Source organism: Diprion similis, chromosome 8 (genome assembly GCF_021155765.1).
Source record: "Diprion similis isolate iyDipSimi1 chromosome 8, iyDipSimi1.1, whole genome shotgun sequence".
Classification (NCBI taxonomy): domain Eukaryota; kingdom Metazoa; phylum Arthropoda; class Insecta; order Hymenoptera; family Diprionidae; genus Diprion; species Diprion similis.
Window position 1 is genome coordinate 1,929,718 of NC_060112.1, and position 17,188 is coordinate 1,946,905.

Here is a 17,188-nt window from a genome sequence, read left to right on the forward strand (position 1 = left end):
CCCATTCATGAATCATATCCTTATTAATCCCAACGTCGGCGGAAGGTCTGAAATCGTTATCAAAATTGTCAACCAACTGCCGTTGTTATTGGAATCGACAAAATAATTACTTAAAATAGCTGTAAAATACATTCCGAATTCTAAAAAACGTGCTTTCTCTTCCTAAAAACAGTCGTCAAAGTCTAGCGTCGACGTATCACGCCTGGGTCCGTTAGCGGTAGACATATCTCACAAGTACACCCAGTTATCTCGGGACGCATCGGGTGCTTCAGCGGCAACGACAAACGCGGACGTGTCTTCTCGCCTCAGAATTGGAGTCCAGGAGTTGGGTCAAGCTTGCGCGGACATGGTAAAAGCTGCGGGAACGTGCCAGATGGCTTCTGGAGATACGTTTACACAGCGAGAGGTCTCTGAACAGAGTAAAAACGTGTCGGAGAAAGTATCCCAGGTCCTTGCGGCCCTCCAGGCAGGATCGCGAGGCACCCAGGCATGCATCAACGCCGCAAGCACGGTTTCTGGTATAATTGGTGACCTGGACACGACCATAATGTTCGCCACGGCTGGAACCCTTCATGCCGAGAACGAGGGCGACATTTTCGCCGATCACAGAGAAAATATTCTCAAAACTGCCAAGGCTCTCGTCGAAGATACAAAGACTCTTGTCGCTGGAGCTGCTTCATCTCAGGAGCAGCTCGCTGTTGCTGCCCAAAACGCGGTCTCGACTATTGTACAACTTGCTGAGGTTGTCAAGTACGGAGCTGCTAGTTTGGGGAGCCACAATCCCGAGGCTCAAGTCATGCTGATCAATGCTGTCAAGGATGTTGCTTCCGCTCTCGGTGATCTGATTCAAGCCACTAAAACGGCCAGCGGTAAACCGATTAACGATCCGAGCATGGCGCATCTTAAAGATTCCGCAAAGGTGAGAAACAAAATCACTTCATTTTTTTCCACCATACCCTCAGACTGACGATATACGTAATTGCAACTTTAGAAGTTTGTTCGATTTTCCTGCAGAGACAAGCATCTTGCAGCAGATTTTAGTAGCGCAATTAGTTGATCAAATTCATTCTCACATACTGGTTTAAACAATTTGTGGTTATATTTTCGTTCGATAATGATTACAGAAAAAGAATTATTACTTATGCTTTGTATTATTTATTAACTACACAGTGTACTTCTCATCACGGTAATTAATCTGTAACAAGCAATAACTGAAACCACAGTTCAGTCGCTTATTAATATCGTCGTATTAATCCATGCCTGCAAAAAGAAAACAATATATGTACAAAATTCGTTCATTCGTTTACTGGCCGTTATGATTGAGAAATCACTCACCTCATCATCATCATTCTTGGTTTCGAATCATTTGCGGAAATTTCCACATATATTCTGTACATACGCAGCAGGCTAAAAAGAGTACTATTAATTTTCTATTAACAACGTTTGACTAACTCTAATAAGCATCTTTTTGGTCTTAATATACTGTTCTCAATGTTTTTTTTCTTTTAATTTTTGTTTCTTGTTATTTCTATTTCTCTCTACTTGGGTGGACTTTAATGAAATAATATTTGTACATTGGGTTGCAATCTGATTTTTTGCTCACTAATTTCACATGGTACGTATCGACAACGACATAAAGCAGCTTACTAAACAGTTTTCATACTTGATTCTTATAGTATATGTAACTATTCAATCGTGTCACAAATCCCCATGCATTCGAGTGGCGGCAGCGAGATATACATATATTACACGTATGTATATTATCCGTGTGTGTATGCGTATAGTTGGCTAAATATTGTCAGTATCTAATATTAAAGTCCACCTTATGTTTCTCATGAAATATCGTTTTCTATTTATTTATTATTATTTACCTTGTTTACACTCTCACTCAATTGGCAATTTCTTTTCTTTTTTTTTCTTATTTTTCTCTTTTTGTTATTGCTATTATGTTTCGTTTAACGGTTTTTTTTTCCTATGTGTGTGGATATTATCTCTATGTAGTTGTGGTTTAGCGATTTTTGAATGCAAACTAAACTGCAGATCTATTTTGTTGGCATAATCTGTTCATCGGATTATAAGAAAACAAGTAAACGTTTTGTCCTCAGTAGTGTTTCCGTTAAAACTATTCAATTTCTGAATTTAAAATCTTGATTTTACTATCTCAAACAAAATTGCATGTACTTGAATCCTGTCGTTTACAATATTTTTGTAAAGATAAAGTTTTACTGCTCTTTTGGTCAAGATTATATGATTCAATGATCTCTAAGAAAAAAGACGACAGAGTTTGTTTAATTTTTAACCCTCAAATATGAAGGTGGACTCTAATAAGATTCTTATTGACGATATTTGGTCTCTGGGGGCATGAATAGGTGTTAGCGCAACAGCTGCAGCAGCAGTTTAACGGCGACGTTGGTGGCTCGGAATCAGAGTGGTTTATATCAGACCAGGAAGAAGAGTTGATTCGTCTACTCTCCGTATCCGAGAGCAATCAACCCGCTCGGCGGACCTCGGACCTCTTGCTGCTTATGTAGCTCCATAAATCGATCGATCAAACGATATTATTATCCGGCTTCATAGTATTATTATGTATTTGAAAGAAATTGCTTGTTCGCTCATTATTATTCTTAGCCTATGATCAATTTATCTGCAAACAGGATTCATGTTCTGTATACTCCATTATCCACTGTAAGATATTCGGACGCAAGCTCTGATGCTGTATGTTGATACAAAAAATCGATTACTGATCGAGATGTTCGTAGGTATGCCTAAACAAGGTTCAAACTTCGCGAATCCAGCTTCATTTGATGTAGAAAGCCTCATTCATATTTCACATTACAAGGTTCTAACAAATGTTGTACGTCCAACATTTCATTCTTTATTTCTTGACACAACATTCACACGTAACTTTCCGAAAATATAGTAATACGCATACACAGTTTTCGTACAAACCGACATTTATTTTTATATTGTTAATTTGTCTTGTTCACCTGCTACTACAGATTTCCTTTGTTTTGTACTTTGTCGACATATATTTATTCTGTCTTTGTTGTAACGTTTGAATAAAATTCGTGAGCTATTATATTCACAAAAGGAAGAATATGATAATAATGAATCTCCATATTACGCATTAACGAAAACGCAAACTTTCTACGGGTATAAAAAAAAAAAAAAATAGGTACGTACTACAATCATAATGTGTACTAACGGTAAAAAGAGCATAATCAAGCATATATCGTAGTTGAAACATTAACTTAATAACAAATGTAGCATCAAGTTTGAAAGCAATCATTTAAAAACACGTGTAAATCAAACTTGTTACTGTAATAACAATCATGTACAGGCTTCGAAATTAGTTGGCATAAACAATTTGCAATTATATAAGAAATGTACATGTTTCCTACAATTGCAGATGACAAAAATCGAATCGTAGCTGGTTGTGGAAGTGTTCGGTTTATATTCTATTTTTTTATCATTTTATTTGTAAGATTCAACTAACACTGTTATTTTCTCTTTTGTAGTGCAGTAACAACATCAGCGACTGTATTGTTTATGTGTATATATATGTATACATATATGTATATTAATTTTTTTTCTTACAGGCTATTATCCTACTAATATTCAAAGAATTCACAAATTTGATGAATGCCTTTTGGAAAAGTTTTATCCCATCGCAGCATAACGTTGTTATCACTAACGTTTTTCTGTCGTCGAGTACTAACAGCATCTTAAGTTCGACGTGCTAATAGTGGAAAGAGGATCTGTAATTGCAAAAGTTCCTGTAAAATCTAACTTGGCACTAATTCTTTCCAGGTGATGGTAACCAACGTTACGTCTCTGCTGAAAACAGTGAAAGCAGTTGAAGACGAGCACACACGCGGTACACGAGCCCTGGAGTCGACGATCGAAGCAATCGGCCAAGAAATACGTTCTCTAAACACTACAGAAATCCAGCTGAAATCGACCGTGACTCCGGAGGACCTTGTCAGATGTACCAAGAACATAACAATTTCGACGGCGAAGGCAGTAGCGGCAGGCAACAGTTGCAAACAGGATGACATCATAGCAGCGGCTAACATGGGACGAAAATCTATCAGCGACATGCTTTTGATATGCAAAAACGCCGCCCACAACTGTGCGGAGACTGCTGAACTCAGAGACCGAACTCTGAATGCCGGACACGACGTTGCTATGAATTACAGAGAGCTACTCCAGGCCATATTGCAAATATCTACCCGTCCCAGCGACGCCAAACACGTTCTTCCTCCTATATCAAGGAAAATTGCTCAGTCTGTTACCGAGCTTGTCACTGTCGCTGAACTCCTCAAAGGAAACGACTGGGTCGATCCTGATGACCCGACAGTCATTGCTGAAAATGAATTGCTTGGAGCAGCTGCCAGCATCGACGCTGCTGCTAAGAAACTGGCTAGTCTCAGACCGAGGCGAAGCATACAGGTAAACAATTAATCTTTTTTGGTTAATAATAAGTCTGCATTATCTTTTGTGGGATCACGAACAACTGAAGAAGATTCGAGAGCCGGCTACTGTTAGATATGTTTGATATTCTTGGTTGTTTTTCCAATAATCGACCAGGAATCAAACATATTATTACTGTGGTCGAGCACATTCTGCTGGAAGGAGGTAAAACAGTCAGTAATTACCTGTATAATATATTATCTCATTGGAAATTACCAGTCATTAATGACAGTGTAACGTTACCCTCGTTTTCTCTTCGTTTTCGCAGGAAGCTAGCGAAGACATGAACTTCGACGAGATGATACTCGAGGCTGCGAAATCTATTGCAGCAGCCACGTCGGCACTCATAAAAGCGGCCAGCGCGGCTCAGCGGGAGCTTATAGCGACTGGAAAAGTGTCGCGAACACCATTGACGAGTTCGGATGACGGTCAGTGGTCCGAGGGTTTGATATCCGCTGCCCGTTTGGTAGCAGCGGCAACGCATAGTCTGGTGGAATCGGCTAACGCCTTGGTCCAAGGGGTCAGTTCGGAAGAGAAACTGATATCCAGCGCCAAGCAGGTGGCGAGTAGCACGGCACAGCTGCTGGTAGCTTGTAAGGTGAAAGCTGACCCAGACAGCGAGAGTACGAAGAGACTGCAGGCGGCTGGAAACGCCGTGAAGAGAGCCACGGACAATCTTGTCAGAGCAGCGCAGCAGGCGATTCAGCAGGAGGAGGACAGGTCTCTAGTTTTGAACAGGAAGATGGTCGGAGGCATTGCACAGGAGATAAACGCGAGATCTGAGGTGCTGAGAATCGAGCGAGAGCTCGAAGAAGCCCGAGGCAGGCTCACTGCCATTCGTCAGGCAAAATACAAAAGTAAAACTGATACTTCCGATGACGCTGAGACCGATGCTGACCAGAGCGGATACGAAAGTTACACAACAAGATACGAGACTAGGTCTTATGAACCGAATCAGTCGCGATCTCCTATACAAATGATGACCAGTACTCTGGATCAGCTTCAACCTACTACCGAATATATAAGTCACAAAAAACTTACGGAGAGCAGCACTTCCGTTCATGTCAAGAAAACTTTTACGCAACAGGTATTGAGGTTTGAAAATTAAACTTTGGTAATCGGTGATGATTCGCGATCGACAGATTATCGCGATCTCTAATTATGGGGGACAAATTATTACTGTAATTTTTTTTTTTCTTTTTTTTTTCCGTTTTTAACGTCTCTCTTTTGACAAAATCAAAATCTAGCCTAATTTTATAACTGTTATTGTTGTTATTATCATTGTAACTATTATTATTATTATTATTATTATTATTAATATTGTCTCTCGCAGAGAATAGAGAAGAAAAAAAATTTACAAAATGAAAGAAGAAAAAGAAAAAAAACTCATAATGACGTACGCTATTCGCCAATGCTGTTTAGACGGAATGTTAATGTTTTAATTGAAAATTTTATACCCTATACAATATGCGTAGATCTTACACGCGATAGTTTATTCCCATTTACGATATTCAATATTATGATTTCGTAACAAATATGGTGACGGATGATTTCGAAGATATTTTTGCGCTAAATACCATATCTCTGCGAAATGATGATCAGGAAAAGTGCAAACTGTGTCTGTAGTTAGACCGGTGAAAATTTCGTTACCGCGAGGTTCTATTCGTAAATTTGCACAGTTTGAATTTGATGAAATTTATCCCATCCGTTTTTGAGATTTTATTCTCTTGTATATAATTTGCGTACGAGTAATCAATCGGATTCAGACCTGTAATCAATCGGCAAATTTTAACCCGTTTTGTGGGGTGTGAAATTATTTTTTTCACCCTTATTTGTGATATATATACATATATATATATATACATATACGTATTGTATATATGTATATATGCATGTATGTATGTAGGTATGTATGTATACTCAATTTTATCAAGATTTGACGATTTCCCGAAGTTGTCTTGTGACGCGAGTGCAATTACAAAAACAAAACAAAAAAAAAAAAAACATCAATACTTCAGGCAGGAGACTGCTTAAATCTCGCTTTTTTACATTTATAAAAATTTATCCAACTCCTTCTCAATTCAATATGTTTGTCTTTTGATTAATGCACGTAGTGCTTTTATGATATTTAATTATTGCTTTGATGCACTAAATAATCACATTACCTTACATATAATATTGACGCATTGATTAAAATCTTGAATTAGTTTTTATCCTGTTTTTGAATAATATTTACAATGCTTCTAGAACCGAGAAATTTTTCGAACTTGTTATAAATTTCACTTACAACTCACTTTTTTCTGCTTATGATCAGTTCTCGTTTTCTTTCACTGTTGCTTTTAATAACGATAGTAACTGTTTTTAACGCCGCGTAGAAATATTTATCTATATTTTTGTACAGTCGCAACGTATTCGGAGCATTCAGGGTATCGCTAATAGGGAATTTCTAATTGCCCAGAATAATCTGTTGCGATTCGTTCTTATTAGACGTAAAGGAATGAAAGAAAAAAAAAATTATTTCACAGCTTACTATCAGCTGATTCGTGTATTTTATTTAAATATGTAAAAACTTTTAACACGATTAGTTTAGCAAAATATATTGGGTTTTTGTTTTCATAGAATATAGAGTTTAATACTGTTGGAAAAAAAAAATGATAATGTCAAATTATAAAATGAAAAATTGAATTCCTTACGATTTTCTCATTGTAACAAATGAACAGTAAATATGCGGCCAAGTAGAAAAGTGTCCTTAGATGAAAAACATGTGCTGTATTTCAAATGCCTTTGAGGAATATTAGATTCCTTCAACTGATAACCGTCGAAAATTCAATTGATTTAATTACATCCCATTCAATAATATATATAAATATCTATACATATGTATTGCGTATTACTAATTTGGAGCTAGGATTTTGTTTTGATTTTAATATATTATATATATATATATATACAAGAGCGTGACACGCTCGAGAAAAAGAAGAAAAAATTCTCAGCAAATACGACTATCCTTTATTATTAATATTTCTATTATTATTATTATTGACCCTTGAGTATAATATTGCTTTCGACAATTTATTTACGAATAAGCATTTATGTTAATTTTAAGCTGAATTAACAAGAGAAGTAACATATCATTTAATTATATTAATTTTTTGGCTCAGATCCGGTCGATACTCGATCCACTGACTAGCCAATGTTAACATGATTTATTTGAATTTTTAATTTTAGTCTCTGAGTTTGTCAATTCTTTTTTTCTCTATCACTTCCTGTTTCTTTTTCTTGGTTCTCTTTTACTCCATCAACTTTATCTAATCCTTTGATTTTTTCTTCTATTTTTCTTTAAAATATACGACGGTTCAGATATGTTTAATTCAATATACACCAATACATGTAGTATATGTATACATTGTAAGATAACCCTTGTTACGTCTAAGTCTAACCATACCAAAAATTAAGTGTTTTACTATGATGAAAAGAATATATATATATTGAAAATATATTTTAAGGACAAATTTAATGGCTAGTAATACACGAGGAAAAATAAAAGGAGATTTGAGAAAGAATGAAACAGCCGAAATTAGGTCCATTGTTGATGTCAAATGATTTTAAAAATTGCAACAGTATAAATGTTGACAAGAGATGATGAAGGTCATAACCATACAAAGTAAAAATGACGTAAATCGTCAGTTATTATCATATGCAAGATCTATTTAGTGCTTATGCCTGGCGTCTTACCAATTGTTGTGATACACTCGTGAGAATTTTTTCCCGGCAATCCAGAATCTAGGCTGTAATTTGATAGTTGTTATTTTACTTTCTTTTTCTTCGATACAACCGCACAAGATTTATTACAAATATATACAAATGCGTTATATTATCGTCCAGGAATGTTATCACAATTAATCGCCATTAAGAATATTGTATTTATTTATACATTAAGCTAAACAATATTAAGACACTCTAACATTAAATATATAATTTACACTAATGATCATCTAATGAGTTCAAAGAAGAAAAATAAAGTAACTACGAAAACTACTGACAACGAATATATTTCACATTCATAAATTAAATACAATTCGGGACAGTTGCGTTTTACACGTAGACCAAAAATTTTCATAAAAAATAGCATTCGATAACGCAACAGTATTTCATTTTAGGAAACATTTTTGTTATCGATTAATAGTTCTTTGGCGACGAATCTCGGCAGTACAAAAGCCGCACGGTGAACATCGCCGCTGTAATATCGTATTTTCATATCGTCCAGTTCTTTTTCGCTGAATTCTCGTACCGGTTCCCTGAAATCCGTGCTCTGAAAGATAAAGTAGAAAAGCTTTATTTTACGCGTATTCATTGCGAGGAATTGAGAACGAAATTTTTCAACCGATGCAATTTTCCTCGATGAAATTCCTTACAATTGCAGCATGCTCCAGCAGTTTATCCGTTATGATCTATAATCGTTATTGATTAACATTCATCGTGCGTTAACAAGCTGATTACTACCACAGGAATGTTTTCTATGTCATTGTACGACCGTCTAATTTATCATTTGTGTTCATTGACTAGCTGCATATGAGGAATGTCTACGAGTGTGCATAATTTTCTTTCACGCTGCATGATGCAGTCACGCGCTAAAAATTATGGGAAAAAGTAAACCCACTGGATTTAGGCTGCCCAGGACGAATCCAATTTGTCCTGTAGGATAAGTTGGGACACTGACGATGCAGTAAGATGCGACCGGAAACACGGATCGACATCGATTCAACGTTTGAGTCACGTGATCCAGGTTAGCCCAAGCCGTTCCCGACTGGCTGCAAACTATTCCTCCGGGTCTCAGAGCCGTCCTCATTAGTTGGAAGTACGACTCTTCGAAAAGGCACGTCGCGGGTCCTGAATAAAAATTTAAAACTGGTATGAAAATTATAGGTGTATGCATTTCAGATCTCGCAACAGTTAGAGCAAAATTATTTCGGGAAAACCGGAACTGTTGGCCAACCCCTTTCGATTTGGCTGATTTCTTATCGGCATGTTACCCAACTAGAGAACAGTCAAAAACCAAAATATTATGTTCCGCAAAAATTTATTGGCTAAGCCAGAGCCGTTTTTCGTTTTTTTTCGCATTTCTTATTTCAATTTTGATATTTTTGATTACGCAGGTGTTTTTTGTACCGAGTGACTGGAAATTGGTTTCCTAGTTCAAAGTTGACCAGTCAACAAGAATATAGCCACAGATTTGACCTACGACAAACACCTACAGAAATATTGGCCAAAAACACTAAAAATTGACCAAATAAAACCAAAATCTTGGGGTGGAAATGGTCAAAAAACGAGTCAAAAAATCTTTGACAAGTCCAGATTTTCTTAAATAATTTTGCTCTTAGCTAATCAATACCGTCTCACGTTATTGGGTCACTTTCTGAAAGGCTCAAAGGAAAGAGTATCTCATTCGTGTAAGTTTATCTGCCTCCGCGCATAGCGCGGGAGGTCAATTATGAAGGGCGGTAATCGCTGACCCACGGGATCGCAGCTATCGGTGATGATGACATCGAACTCGTCGCTGTGGTTTCTCATGTACTGAAACCCGTCGCCGACCTGCAGATCGACTTTCGGATCGCTCAGCCCGACGCTCATGAAGGGTAAATGCAACCTCGCTGCTTCCAGGACATGCTCGTCGATCTCGACCTGCGTTATCCGTTTGACACCAGGATGCTTGGCCACCTCGCGAGCTACGCCGCCGTCGCCTCCGCCTATTATCAAAACCTGGACGAAGGAAAAAGCTGCGTTTAAAAATTTCTCCTCTACAGAAATTTGCCTGCAACATCACCCAGAGTCGTTACACTCACGTTCTCCGGATTTGGGTGCGAGCAAAGTGGCAGAAACGCGATGCCTTCCTGGTACGAAAATTCGTCTCTTTCCGTGCACTGGATGACTCCGTCCAGAACCAACATCTTGCCATGAGCCTTTCTATTGAATAGATACCATAATAATGTCAAAGTATACCGAACAATCAATGTACTCTATTGAAAATTCAATGGTTCTGTAATAGGTATAGTCTATAATATAATTGGGCATTGTCATTGAGTTAAGGGTGTGATGTATAGCCGCGTACGGCCATAATCTTACGAGTAACTAAATTTGTCACTACAGCCTTTTGATCGGAAACTCACGTGTCAACTACCAAGATGTCTTGGTATTTGGATCTTCGTTTGTACAGGACATTGTTTATTTCTAAGGACAATGCGATTCCTGGCCAAAGGTCGTGAACTTCGCTGAACCACCCCTTTTTTTGCACATCCATATTATTACCTGTTATCGATATGAAAATCAAGCCAAGTGTTAGTTTATACACCCGATATAAGTGGCTTAGAGCATAGATTTTTCTATTAAAAATTTTGATAAGTATATTTTAGTAAAATTTACAAATTATAAGGTGCGGAAAACTACCGTTAACTACCATTTAACGATAAGTATTGTTAGAGCTGCAGATTTAGTAGGTAAATTACGTACGGGTTAGTAACATATTTTCTCTTTTTTATGGAACTTCTAATCAGTGTCCATAGCTACAAAACGTGCAATCTAGCCAGTAAAATAGACCAGCTGGTTGAACTCAATGGCTGAGTCGTTCCCCAAAAAATCTTCACGTTTATCTTAACTATGTACGTGTACATTATAATATTAGCGTTAGACAATTAACACAATTGAAGTTCTGCGAAATATTTATAACTTGAGTGTAGTAATATACAGAGAATTAACTTACTTCGCAATATAATATCCGAAACCTGCTGTTTGAGTAGTTTGACTTTGAAGAGGCACTTGGCGGTTCTCTGCCACGGACTAAGGAATACGAATGGCTAGAAACAGTATTACAGTTGACAACTACGTATTGATATCTATACATATGCGGCATACCGATATGTATATACGTGATGTATTAAGCAATTATCAGTCCTTCTCTCACGCGGTCTTGACTAGTCATCAAGTTTTACATTGCAAGAATTGATAAACCAATGAATAACCGTATAGATAATTAAGCGTGTTCGTTGAATAATTTTCGATAGCAAACAGATCTTAAGTTCAAAAGGTTGCTCCGATATGAACGATACTTGAACTGTGGGTTCCCTATTTATATGCCCATTGATTTTGATAGGTTGCGGCCAAAATAGTTAACATACCACTGAAACTGGCGGTCGGATCTAGCGGCCATGCGCGGCCTGAGGTTGAGAATCACTGACGCTCACGATAGGTCACCCGGCAGGCAGTAAACGCTAGCATGGACATCAGAACACACCAAACTAATTGCACTTTTTCTTGATATCTGATATCATATCAATTCTTCTTTTCTGAGTTCTGAGAATATTAGGAACGTCTATTTTTCACGCCGAAACACGGAAATCGGTTGTAAAATTCAGACGCATAAGACGGGGGGTTAAAAATTCTACAGAATATGCACAAGCCGTACTGAGACTCAAATTGATTTGAGTTCCAGTACGTCGTGTAAATATTCTGTAAAATTTTCAACCCTTATAGGTCGCATGCGTCTGGATGTTATAGACGATTCCGACTGAGGATGTGAAAAATAGATGTTTCTGATTTTCTGCTGAAAAAGCAGAAAATCCACCAGAAAATGAATTTTTCACATTTTGTATTTGAACTTTGAACCAAAATACCAAATAAGTCAACGTTTTTCACTTGCAATTAGAGAAGTTTTTATAAGCGTATCTAATTTCAATATTACTGAATAATGTTCCAACTACAGTTGGGAAATAATACCTATGTATTAAATTCATCAAAAATATGTTGAGTTTACTAAGTATAATTACTTTGAAAAATTAATACGAAGAAATATCACGATTTGATTAGCGTTCATTTTCATTTTTTCGCTCAGCTAATTAATATTTACTGACTATTATTGAATGACAATAATTCTGTGAAGTGAATATAATAAAACTTATTTGAGTTGTAAGATCGAATCCAGAAGGTGAAAAATTCATTTGTTTGTTAATTTTCTTCATTTTGAGATTTCGCCGGTTGAATTAGATTATCAGCTATTATTGGGCGGTTTGGCTGGTTGAGCGGTTAACTATTCTGGCCGGCTAATTGTTTTAATCAGCTATAATCAGCTAATTAGCTAAGTTACGTGTCTTGGTCGGCTAGCTCAGTTAAATCGTACAGCACTAATAAAGTTGAATAATTTTGGCAAGCATAATACTACTTAACGATGAGGAAAAGAATAACATACTTTGTGTCAAGCTGTAGTGTGAATCATTTTGAAAAAGTATATACAAATTGACCCGGCGCGTCTGTTGCGACAAAAAGAGTTTCGAATCTCGCCACTTTATTTAGATTTAGAAAAAACTTGTAACTGGCTGTGGACAAAATGTGCAGAATCGCTCTCGCTGGAAAGTCAGCCCTGTATCACGATATTTCAGTGTTGTCAAAGTGTCGTATACACAGCCCAGAAACTTCCGTGGCGGAAGTGAGCCTTTTATCAGCGGCGTGACACTCACAACGGGATTTCGACAAAGGGATTTCGATCTTTCTCAGGCATGTTGTAGAGTGACCTAACCGTAGTACCAGGCTACCGGCATTTCCTACAATACCTCTTGGTTTTCGAGAAAATTGACCGTGAAGTTTGACGCGTCAAGTACGGTCAATTGGGGATAGCCAATACTGATTTGCGAGCGAGTCGTACAAGCAGACCCTCCGCCAATTCTCACCTTAAGGGGGGATTTTCTTTTTTTTTCGTTAAATTTATCGCTTTTTTATAATTTTCTGGTGAAGAAATTGTACAACGGATCAATGCTACAACAAATATCGTTTAAAGTAAAATCATCTATAGTATGAGGTTTCTTGGAACGTTTGTATAATTATTTGTACCAGTAAAGTATCTTCGAATGAGATTAAATTAGGCGGACTTTATTGCAAATCTTTTCGGCAACGCAACACACCTGCATTTCGAATCTGACCATCTCACCCCGTTTGCCTATTGCTAAAAACAGAAATTTATTGTAGATACTGTCTCTGAAAAACAGAACAGGCCTGTGATTATTGGTTCGGTACCCAAGTACTTATGAGTCTGTGATGGCCGTATTGACTAATATGGAACCCTGATCAGTCGATCCTTCTGATTTTGATTTAGTTCATATAATTATGTTGTTGTGCATAGAAAAAATTGCCCCCAAGCTCCCCAAAAATGGGTACCCAACGTCGTGGTTTCTTGTTGCGCTTGATGCATTTGAATGAAACCAACGCTGGAACGTTTCTATTGATGCGAATGACACATCTGAGTCTTGGTTTCATTTACTCGTAAATACATCAAGCGCTTCTATCCAAAATTGAGAAACCATGCCGTTGGGTGGCCATCTTCGTAGGTTATTTTCATTCCTCGTTATACTGTCTGGTTTATCAAAGGTCAATCGCTAATTAGAGCAACAGGCTTGTCGAGTTTAGTAAACTAGGGATAATTTTCTGCGTACGAAATCAAATTTATCTACTTATTAATTATGTGCATATTTAGTTAAATTCTAATGCTACTATTCTCACCTCACACTTATCGAATCGTAAGCTATAATTGGGTAACTTTATTTTCCTTTTCTTGTTTAGAGCGTTTCTTCTTGGCCGTATCAAAGCATCGTTATAATCTAATTTGAGATGGTTCATTATGTTCGGCATTTTGTCAGAACTATCCTGTTGTACAAGTGCTCAGAGAACCGCTGCTGGGCGATGTGACAATTCCGGACTTACGTGAACTATTAAGTAGCCCACGATCTCATTTATATACAAGTTCCCCCGCAGATAAACTTGTTTAGAGATTGTGTTGGGATGTGAAAACACGTGGCATGAGCATGTTTGTATATTTATTCCATGACACTACCCATAGATCTGCAATGTTCGGAATTTCGTCGGTGAAATCTTCTTATATAAGATATGATATCTTCTTCTGTATAAATTCTTTACTTATGAAAAAACTGGATAAACGATACAGTTTTTTGATATTGAGAAAAATTTTCAAACAAAACGTTCTTCGTTTTAGTTTTAGTTTTTGCTTTATTGTTGCATAGTTTTCGTATTCATCGGTTTGGTAGTTCATCTGTGGTGTATGTTTGTAGTTTTGGTTTTGGTTTTGATTTTTCATCCGCGTAGTGAATAATTATTGGTGATTGTTTTATAGTAATTTCTTCCCTGTGTAATTATCCATCTTCTTGCTTTCTTGTATGTCCGGGACGTTTGATGGTCGATAGAGTTGGTTAGTCGTATACTCTCGTGATTTGTACATTGATTATATCCTATAATTACCCTAGTATTTTGATCGAAGCTTCTACAGCGTCTGTTGACCTACTGGAAAGTTCAGAAGTTATGATCATAAGCATTTGATATAAAACCAAATTAGTTTGCCGATGCCAAGCAAGCATTATTGATAATTAATTAAAACGTTATTTAAGTTGAAATGTGTGACAAAGTGACTGTTCGATAATGTGCTTACATGAAGACCATTTTCCAGTCTGATTTCCGTATCTTATCGCGTGTGTCCAACGTATAGACGATCCGTTAGCCTCTGGTTTCGAAACTATTAAGGGGACCACAGATGATGAGACAGATATACTATGCGTATACTATCGTACGTATCGTACGTATACTTTACTCGCCGATAAAATATAGAATAACAACGCTATGAGGAAGTGCGTTTGACGAAGTAGTGAAACAACTCCAAACGATTCAAATTATACTATATAATGCCTCTGATAGTAATAAAGACATCGTTAATTCACTTGTACTTACGGACTCACTGCTTATTTATTTTTCATGACCAGTGGCTTGAAAACCAATATTAAGAGAAGAAGAACACGACAACAAGATAACAATTAGTATTCAAATTACAGATAGTGAAGTATATGAATATAATGCATGAAATAAATGCATGCAGTGAAATTTAGTGAAATGCATTCTATGATGAAAGGATTAACGGTTAAATATACTTTTGATTAATATTTACCTACTGTAGCGTTTGTCGGGGTTTGAAATTTGAAAAAAACAGTTTAGTTGATAACAAAATGATGAAAATTTGATGTAACGTTGGTTGTATACCACGAAATAGTGTTGTGTACACCGACAGCAACGGCGTAAAGTGATGCGAACAGTGTAGTCCGGATTGCATAAAGTTAGGCGTCCGCCGCTTGTGAACCGTGTAGTCAGAGTTGCCTATGACCAAGCGCGAATGGTTCATTACCAGGAACCGTGTACTATCTCGTTGGAGTTGCCTAAATGCAGGCTGCTAATCTCCGTAAAGTGTCTGTGACAGCGAACAGAGCGAGGCACGCGACACGTGCGTTGTTTTGAGTTTTCGTTCGATATCAATAACTACTTTGAAAGTCCGATAGAAAACAAATTTTATAAAACGTAAAATTGAATATACGATGAAGCGCTTGTCAGAGGAAAGAACGAAGCTTGTGTTCGAAAAGCTGACTAAATAGTAAGTGAAATAATTCGATTGTGAGGTTAGGTAGAACAGCTACGATTTAAATATTTACTTACCTCGCCCTGAAAGTAAATCTAACCATGCTAATAAATACTTTCTAATCGCTTTGCAGTATCGGTGGAAATCTGAAACTTCTGATAGATCGACCAGATGGCACGTACTGCTTTCGAGAACAGAAGGAGAAGGTATACTACGTTTCCGAAAAGATATTGTCTCTTGCCAGCACTGTGGCACCAGAGAATTTAATCAGCTTCGGAACATGCTTTGGAAGGTTTACTAAGTCGGGTAAATTCAAGATGCACATCACCGCTCTACACTACCTCGCCCCATATGCGCAAGTATGCAAATAACACTTAGCCAACTGTTGTTGCTATCGTTAAAACGCAACTCGGCACTCATCTGCTATCCCTTTTTAATTCCAGTACAAAATTTGGCTAAAACCGACTGCCGAGCAACAGTTTCTCTACGGACACCACGTCGCCAAATCTGGTTTGGGCAGGATAACTGAAAACACTGCGCAGTATCAGGGCGTTGTTGTTTATTCGATGAATGACTTGCCATTGGTAAGCACGTTTAAAAAAAGGTCATTGTCTAAGAAGGATCCAATGCAGATTCAACTACAATCTTTAATATTTTCAGGGATTCGGTGTTGCAGCAAAAAGCACTGCTGACTGTAAACACGCCGACCCGATGTCGACAATTTGCTTCCACCAGGCAGATATCGGTGAATATATACGATCCGAGGATACCTTGATATAAGAAGAAACGAATTAGAATGATACGGGTGTCTACAAAAAGATGATGCCGGGGTGTAAGGAGCCCCAAAAGAAAAGCTGTAAAATAATTTAGGAAATAAACAAGTCGCGATTTCGTAATAAAACAGGTTTACTATCGTATAACGTAAATTTGGAAGACAGTAAGAGAGCTGAAACCAGAATGCTTTGATATTTAACGCCAAGTGCTCAAATATCATTACGATTTTGCTCGAGTTACGTCGATGCTGTGCTAATGAAAAAAAAAAAAATGAAATAACGGGAACAGTAAATTGTGATGAAAGTAACGGGTAAAATACAGTTGTAGTTCAGTATTTTTTCTTGTTTTAATAATATAACGTAGAGAATCTGTGTCTGTGACAAAAGAAAGAAACAAGAGAGGCGTTCTCGCGCTTTTTTCGTGTTCTCGAACAACCAGCCTATCAGCTCAAGACCACATATGATTCGAAAGATAAAACTCGCGTAT

The 17,188-nt window shown here is 37.3% G+C and overlaps 3 protein-coding genes across 6 annotated transcripts in view; 2 read left to right on the forward strand and 1 right to left on the reverse strand.

The window, feature by feature from the left end:
* Window positions 1-6,082, forward strand: part of LOC124409916 (talin-1) — a 34,454-nt gene extending 28,372 nt beyond the window's left edge. For 3 of the 4 annotated variants that reach the window (XM_046887874.1, XM_046887875.1, XM_046887873.1), the window contains 3 exons: window positions 173-919; window positions 3,811-4,452; window positions 4,742-6,082. In XM_046887874.1, coding sequence (XP_046743830.1) covers window positions 173-919; window positions 3,811-4,452; window positions 4,742-5,581 — 2,229 coding nt within the window. In that variant the 3' untranslated portion in view covers window positions 5,582-6,082. Of the gene's footprint in view, window positions 1-172; window positions 920-2,369; window positions 3,308-3,810; window positions 4,453-4,741 lie in introns of those variants that run through there. The other variant, XM_046887876.1, reaches the window with a different exon arrangement.
* A 2,168-nt stretch (window positions 6,083-8,250) lies between these two features.
* On the reverse strand, window positions 8,251-11,460 carry LOC124409917 (spermidine synthase). Its single transcript, XM_046887877.1, has 6 exons — window positions 11,231-11,460; window positions 10,641-10,779; window positions 10,317-10,437; window positions 9,987-10,233; window positions 9,134-9,363; window positions 8,251-8,785 (listed from the first exon to the last, which is right to left on the reverse strand). The coding sequence occupies exons 2-6, from the start codon at window positions 10,769-10,771 to the stop codon at window positions 8,630-8,632; spliced, it is 885 nt and encodes a 294-aa protein (XP_046743833.1). The 5' UTR covers window positions 10,772-10,779; window positions 11,231-11,460; the 3' UTR covers window positions 8,251-8,629.
* A 4,311-nt stretch (window positions 11,461-15,771) lies between these two features.
* LOC124409369 (60S ribosome subunit biogenesis protein NIP7 homolog) lies at window positions 15,772-17,091 on the forward strand. The gene is made up of 4 exons (XM_046886947.1): window positions 15,772-15,943; window positions 16,062-16,287; window positions 16,372-16,512; window positions 16,589-17,091. Exons 1-4 carry the CDS (start codon window positions 15,888-15,890, stop codon window positions 16,706-16,708), a joined length of 543 nt encoding a protein of 180 aa, XP_046742903.1. The 5' UTR covers window positions 15,772-15,887; the 3' UTR covers window positions 16,709-17,091.
* The last annotated feature ends 97 nt before the right edge of the window (window positions 17,092-17,188 follow it).

Coding starts and splice junctions, on each gene's coding strand:
- LOC124409917 (XM_046887877.1), bottom strand. CDS start 10,771: ATGGATGTGCAAAAAAAGGGGTGGTTCAGCGAAGTTCACGACCTTTGG. Junction 10,438..10,640: donor GACATCTTGGTAGTTGACAC/GTGAGTTTCCGA, acceptor TCTATTCAATAG/AAAGGCTCATGGCAAGATGT. Junction 10,234..10,316: donor CGCACCCAAATCCGGAGAAC/GTGAGTGTAACG, acceptor TCCTTCGTCCAG/GTTTTGATAATAGGCGGAGG.
- LOC124409369 (XM_046886947.1), top strand. CDS start 15,888: ATGAAGCGCTTGTCAGAGGAAAGAACGAAGCTTGTGTTCGAAAAGCTG. Junction 16,288..16,371: donor ACCTCGCCCCATATGCGCAA/GTATGCAAATAA, acceptor TTTTAATTCCAG/TACAAAATTTGGCTAAAACC. Junction 16,513..16,588: donor CGATGAATGACTTGCCATTG/GTAAGCACGTTT, acceptor TAATATTTTCAG/GGATTCGGTGTTGCAGCAAA.